Here is a 6,483-nt window from a genome sequence, read left to right as displayed (position 1 = left end):
AAAAAATGAAGCAAACCTCTTGCAGACTCTTTTCACTTGGTTTGCAAACAACATTATTTTCTGCCTTGTGTTGTTGCTTCCAGTGTTGAATGGAAATCTGCAAAACTTCAAAATATGTAAAAAATACACATGATAATATGCATACACGAGCATTCTTGATTTTACTAGTCATTAGCTGAAGCCTGTAATCGTTCCCAGGAAAATAAACATGACTAGCTGCTACAAAAACTCACAGAAATACAAAATTGCAACCATTTTGGCCACTGAGAATTTTTCTTTTATAAAAATAAACTTTGAACATCCCGCCAAAACTGGGATAGGCATTCTGTTGACTGTTTGAATACAGAAGCTGTACAACTCACACTACAAACCTTGACATGGCCTAAAGCTAAAGTTCTGAATCATTCTCAGCACAAACCCTTTACACTGTATCACTGTTAAGAGTGCTGCAAACAAAATTTGGCAATTGGTTTTGCGTGAACAACAAAGATGATAGACTGTACGTACAAGTGGTCTTCAACATGTAAATACAAATCAGTCATCAAAAGTTTTTAGGCGTTAAAAAGGCATACTACTTCCACAATATACAATCCTGCAACTTCAGCCTGCAAAGCTATAAGTCCCAACCATCTTTGCGACTCTCAAAATCCCACTTCTTCAGAGGAAGATTACCGTAAATCTCAGAAAACCTCAACAAACAATTTGTCCTTACCCTATAATGCATCTGAGTATTTCTACTGATAGCGGCACTGGAGAGCTTTGATGTATCAATAGCCCACGCTGGATGAACATATTCAACTGTTCTTGTGGAGCTCTGATTTGCAAGAAGATAATTCATGAGGATATCTTCACAGTTAAAGAAATCATCAACAAGATCTCTCCCTTCTTTAGCTTCCTCACTCCAGTATTTCTGAAATGCTGACTTAGTATCCATAAATGCAGCACCAGTCAAGATCATGTTGTAGCCTTTCTTTGTACGGGCATATTTCTCATCTCTGTATTTCAAAGGATTCCCATCAATTAGACGAGGATAAAACCCCACAAGTCGATCAGGATTTTCTCGCCAAACTTTGAAGCCTCTTTCAACATCATCACATGTCATCATTATATCATCATCCAATTCAAGTACAGCTCTTGTCTTGATGAGAGGGTCAGACTTGAAACGATTGTTTAATGAATTTTTTTCTTCAACTCTCACCCGGACTGGTACAGCTGAATCAAAATCAGCTTCTGGATTAGGAGGCTGCCCTTTATTCCAAACAACAACTATCTCTCTAACTGATGCACAGCGAGAGTAGTGTTTGATATACATCTTGAGGTTCCACAGTCTTGCTTCATATGTCATAGTAAGCATAGTGAACTGTGAATACTGACCTTGCACTGAATATGCCTCTTCTGCACCATTCCCACCAAAAAAACATCGAACGGCTACACAAATAGATGCTACTGCAAGCACAGAAAGAAAACAAAGCAGCAATACACCTCCACATGTGTTGAACCTGAATCTCCCTCGTAAGGCATCACTACTTCTATTCAAGCGAGAGAATACCTTGTGTAATTTTGATGTGAAATGAGGACGTGTCAAGAATGTGGAAGCATCATTTCTCTTTCCACCACCCAAACACCTACTCAGGGGAAAAACACATCTCACTACACCCAGTATAACGCCCACAACAATAATCAGCACTCCCAAACAGAACATGGCCAATGACCCAAGAAGAAATCTCCTAGTTGAATCCCCAGAAGGAACTCTGTCTCCATCCATAACGGCAATCCAAGCCCCTGAAGATAGTTGTTGTGCATCCAAATGGTGATACCGAAGACCATTCCATGCATTTCGACCTTTTTTGGATTCAATGAATCCAAGGGGAACCTTTACTTCTTTGAATTTATCCTTGGTAAGAGAATCTATCCTAAATGCACGTATGCGGTGACCATAAGTGTCCCCACAATCTTGACCTAATCGGTACAGCTGACCTTCATACACAAAAGGCCTTCCACCATTTCTTGCACCTAAGCTTTTATCAGCGTTATGCACAGGATTCCTTTTATGCTGTTTCCATTTACCTTGCAATGAATCAGCATACCAGATCTCAAGTTCTCCATTATTTTTTGCACCAAAGCGACTAAAATCTGACCCAAAAAGCCAGAAATAATCATTATGGTGGATTAAAAAAGCATCTACAAGTGGCTTTTTCAGGAGCACCTTTTCCAACCGCCATTGCAAAGGAAAATCCAATGCACGGTAAAGCCGAATATCGCCCTTCTTGCTACCCTCGGGCATCATGTATATCTGCATTTCAAAGGCTAAGTAAGAAGGCATGCATTTTTCATATGAAAACATTAAATAACAATCACAATATGACTTAAATAAGAGCATCAACTCTATTATACAAGACAAGTTTGAACAGAAGCAAATCTTTAGAGAACAGGTAATAAATAAACTTTTGCCTTACCTGCCCATCATGATTAAAAACGTATGGATAAGAAAGATGCCATTCTTCATCTAAAGCTATGCCTAGATGCTGCCATGTTGCACCTTGATCAACACTTTTTGCCACACCAATGTCCCCTTGCATTGTAATAGCATTCTTTGTCTCAAAGAACAGGTATATTGCATCTCCCTGTACCCCTCAAGATTTTAAATCAGTTTTGGTTTGCTAAACAAACAATAATACAAAAATGAATATCATCTGGAATTATCATTACCGTATGTTTGTTTTTACTTTCTATAGAGATATAATAATCTAAAGTCCAATCATTTCTTAAAATTATGCATCAAGCAGTTTGTCCGGTAACATGGTAAAATGATCGGTAACATGGGAAAATGATGGATTTCATAAACAGATGCAAAAACTAAGAAACTAAAATGGAAATGCCTTCAACAATCAAGGTGTGAGGCTAAATGGTCTCCAATTACCCTTTAACTTTTACAGTTTAAACAAATAAGAAACAGGCTACATAGACAAACAACTAATGAAATTAGATCACTTTCAGGAAGAGAACAAATGGTGGCAAGAGAGTAAAGTAGCTTGTTGAGAGGACTAAAAATTAAAAAGCTTTCAGAACATACACAGATACTATGACTCCCACAGTCTTTTTAGAATAGTACATCACACACCATCCAAACATGTTTCACATAGATTAACATTTTAGGCACAAAAATCTTATAAAAAGCGAAAGAAATAAAAGACTGAAAAACAAGTAATTGCAACAATTTCTGATGAATCTACAATGGGCAATATTTGTAACCCAAAACATACAACTGGACATGAACTCGTTCTCAGTGCAGTAGAATAGAATAGTTGATAGTAAATAGTAAATAGTAAATACAATAACATGAAAAGAAATATCAAAACAATACTAACATAAACAAAGAAATTATGAGACATACATCCCCTACCATAAACAAAAACGGAAAGCTACAGCATAAGAAGACAATGCAAACCAGTTAAAAAATGTTTGATTTTTATTGTTCTTATATATTCATGGCACACAGTGGAAGCAAAATGGAAAGCATACAATTTTTTTGAATTATTACACTTGTTTTATAAAAACCAGTGCATCCATTTCCCTGTCAACCAGCAACCTAAAAATTATTGGAAAGCCAAGCGCTATATTCCACTGCAAGTTACAATAACAAAAACAGTTATTTGGCCAAAAAAAGGAGAGTACCATTTACTCTTGCAAATCGACTTCTATATTGTACCCAATAAGGCATAAATTTGTACACATTCTCATCTCCTTGTACTTCTAGGAATATATATAACAAAGAAATTTTTCAAATAATCACACACTGAAATGTCGATTGACAACGAGCACAACATATAATTTTTATCCAGCATAACCACTCTCCTCTTTATAGAGAGCGTTGATAACCATATTTTTCAGTACATTTTCTATATGCCAAAAAATGAAAGGTACCGTCCATTACAAGTGATTTTGATAGACATATAGATGTATATCCTAGCTAGGACAGATATGGATTCCATTCCCTCTACACCAAATCGTCAAGAAAAAGTTTGAGAAAGGCTGACAGATAAAGGACTTATCAGATGTGCTGGTACAAGTAAGGAGATAATATTTGCAAATTTTTACAAACCTGAATATAGAGAAAAGGATCTGCCACAAAATTGCTTGGATGAGTACCACCAGAGACAGATGCACATGTGAGTACAGGATTAGCAACAGGCCAGGCTGAAGCGCCATCATTATTCACTCCTTCCTGTTCAATTAAATCATTTACAAATTGGGCACTTCAGTTAAGCATTCCTTGAAAAAATGGCAGCACAATCTTTAATTGAAATAGAACATTAAAAAGGGCATTAAAGAAAGGAGTCCAAGATTACATACATCCTCAATTGGGTGCAATGCAAACGGATTACTGCCGCGATAAACTCCAATAGACCAAGAACCTTCATCATCCTCTTCGCACCCTAGAGTGCTCATAGCGGGCTTCTCAAATGGCGATATGGTGAGCCAGGCGAAAAATATCCCAAGCGCCACAAAAATAAGGAGTGACGCTATAAAAAATACAAAAGATAGAGATAGCACACATGTTCGAGCTGGTGAATCCAATCGCCATTTGCAGCGGCATTTCAGACTCATGTCACAACATCCGGCACCACTCAAACTACTTGACATCGAATTCTTCAATCCTTTCCCCATATCCTGCCAAATAACAATTCAACTACAGGTGAACTTATGCCCGTAGTACTCTAAGGCAAGCGAATAACTTCCTCCGGAACTTTTAAACACATCTCTTCAGCCTCCCACCGTTTAAATGATATATAAAAGCTCAGGGATTCCCAATCAAATTAATACCAACCATCTCCTAACCAGACCAAAACATTTTCTCCCTCCCAAGATAAAAGTCAAATTTGTGTTCCTCCCATTGGGTATTGACTACTATACAGTCAAAAAAAACCAACTTTCTAGAAATCCATGCCATTGATGACCATGATCCCAACTGCAGAAGATGCCCACAAACATCCCCACCCTAACTTTCCTTTTTCAAACAAATCTCTTCGCCGCACAGTTCCAGGAAATCGACGAAATGCTTCCATATACACTTAAAGACTTCTAGTTAAAAATATATACATATTTATGCCTCCACCGAGTCAATTTATACGCATAAAAGTTCTAGAAGATCGGTCCAACAATGCATATGACTAAAACTTAAACCCCTTCCTACAAGATATCCAGGGGAGGCGACATATACACATTTAATATAACCTAAATTGCATAAATAAATATAACCTAGATTGCATAAATAAATATCTCTCTCTTTAGGAAACTATCCATATCTACTAAAAAAATAGAGAATATTTCTAAAAAACATAGCTTACAAAGCAATCCTTAAAGTACCCACGAATTACAACTACCCAGCATATATTCATTAAGTATACATTCCTACCTCTTGAACCAAAGCAGGAACCAAAACATTTAGTTAAAAAAATAAAACCCAAAACAGAAAACGGAACAACTTACACAAACCCACAAACACCCAAGCCAAAGATGATCTATGTACATTAGACATCCAGCCTTCACTAGGCTCAGGATTATCATAACAACTTTGAAAAAAAAAATTTAAAAACCGAAGAGACACAACACTTGCGCATGCCCACGGATGCCCAGGAGTAGGAAGCGGCATATACACAATAAATATACAGCCAACCACTTTTTAAGTAATTTCGAATAAATTAAAGCCTCCACATCAGATCTTACCTCTCCGGCCATTACGGCATTCGCATGCCTTTGTTCAATAGAAAGCGCTTCTTGGGGACGGTTACCATATGGGAAGTACATATACACTGAGCATGTACCCACAGAAGGCAGAAACTTTGACTGTGGGAAGGGAGAAATGTGTGCTATGGGTATCCAAGAAAAGCTCCAATTTTCAACATTGAAAAGTGTAAGAAAACTAGATCCTTCTGGGGAAAAGCTAAATATACCCACCCGAAAAATTCACAACAAATGCATGGTTTCAGACCAACCTTCCTGACCTTTTTTTTAAACATTTTGATTGTTTCTGATATTACCTTTTTTAATATTTTTTAAGGCTGAGGATTTGTTGTGTCAATAGACAATGGCTGCATAAATGTTGACATAGCATTTAACTTTATCCACTAGTTGTTTTCCAGATGTTTAATCATTGGATTTCATGCGGTGGTTTTGTTTAATTAATCTGGTGATGGGGAAAGTGGTTTTGTTTTGTTTTTTTGTTTATTAGTGGCTGGCGGCCTTATCAGATATTAGTTGTTATGAGCAAAGGTGTATCCCTACTGACCTCATTTATAGTGTACCTATGCATCATATGTATTTATTTAGTGTTTTGCCGTAATTTTTATGTGATGACAAAATGAAACAATGGTTTGAATATATAATCTTCACATTATTTTAAAAGTAGTGGTTTTTTTATTTAGATAGGTAAGGTTTAGAAATTTTCTTTAAGTAATCTCGAAGTTCTTAGTGTTCTTTTAA

The 6,483-nt window shown here is 36.7% G+C and overlaps 1 protein-coding gene across 1 annotated transcript; it reads right to left on the bottom strand.

Annotated features, from left to right (window-relative positions):
• Positions 1-238: 238 nt before the first annotated feature.
• On the bottom strand, positions 239-6,002 carry LOC149580307 (glycosyltransferase family protein 47). The gene is made up of 5 exons (XM_089790288.1): positions 5,728-6,002; positions 4,354-4,671; positions 4,103-4,225; positions 2,457-2,624; positions 239-2,293 (listed from the first exon to the last, which is right to left on the bottom strand). Exons 1-5 carry the CDS (start codon positions 5,806-5,808, stop codon positions 614-616), a joined length of 2,370 nt encoding a protein of 789 aa, XP_089646414.1. The 5' UTR covers positions 5,809-6,002; the 3' UTR covers positions 239-613.
• Between the last annotated feature and the right edge of the window lie 481 nt (positions 6,003-6,483).

This window comes from Cupressus sempervirens, chromosome 1, assembly GCF_028749045.1.
Source record: "Cupressus sempervirens isolate cs-2001-9-10 chromosome 1, ASM2874904v1, whole genome shotgun sequence".
Classification (NCBI taxonomy): domain Eukaryota; kingdom Viridiplantae; phylum Streptophyta; class Pinopsida; order Cupressales; family Cupressaceae; genus Cupressus; species Cupressus sempervirens.
This window is presented reverse-complemented; position numbering and strand designations above follow the sequence as displayed.

Bases quoted from the DNA above. Each gene is read 5' to 3' on its own strand.
- LOC149580307 (XM_089790288.1), bottom strand. From the start codon at position 5,808: ATGTACTTCCCATATGGTAACCGTCCCCAAGAAGCGCTTTCTATTGAA. The intron at 2,625-4,102 runs GTTTGTAAAAAT...TGAGGGGTACAG, and splicing joins ATCCTTTTCTCTATATTCAG to GGAGATGCAATATACCTGTT. The intron at 2,294-2,456 runs GTAAGGCAAAAG...TTTGAAATGCAG, and splicing joins TTTTTAATCATGATGGGCAG to ATATACATGATGCCCGAGGG.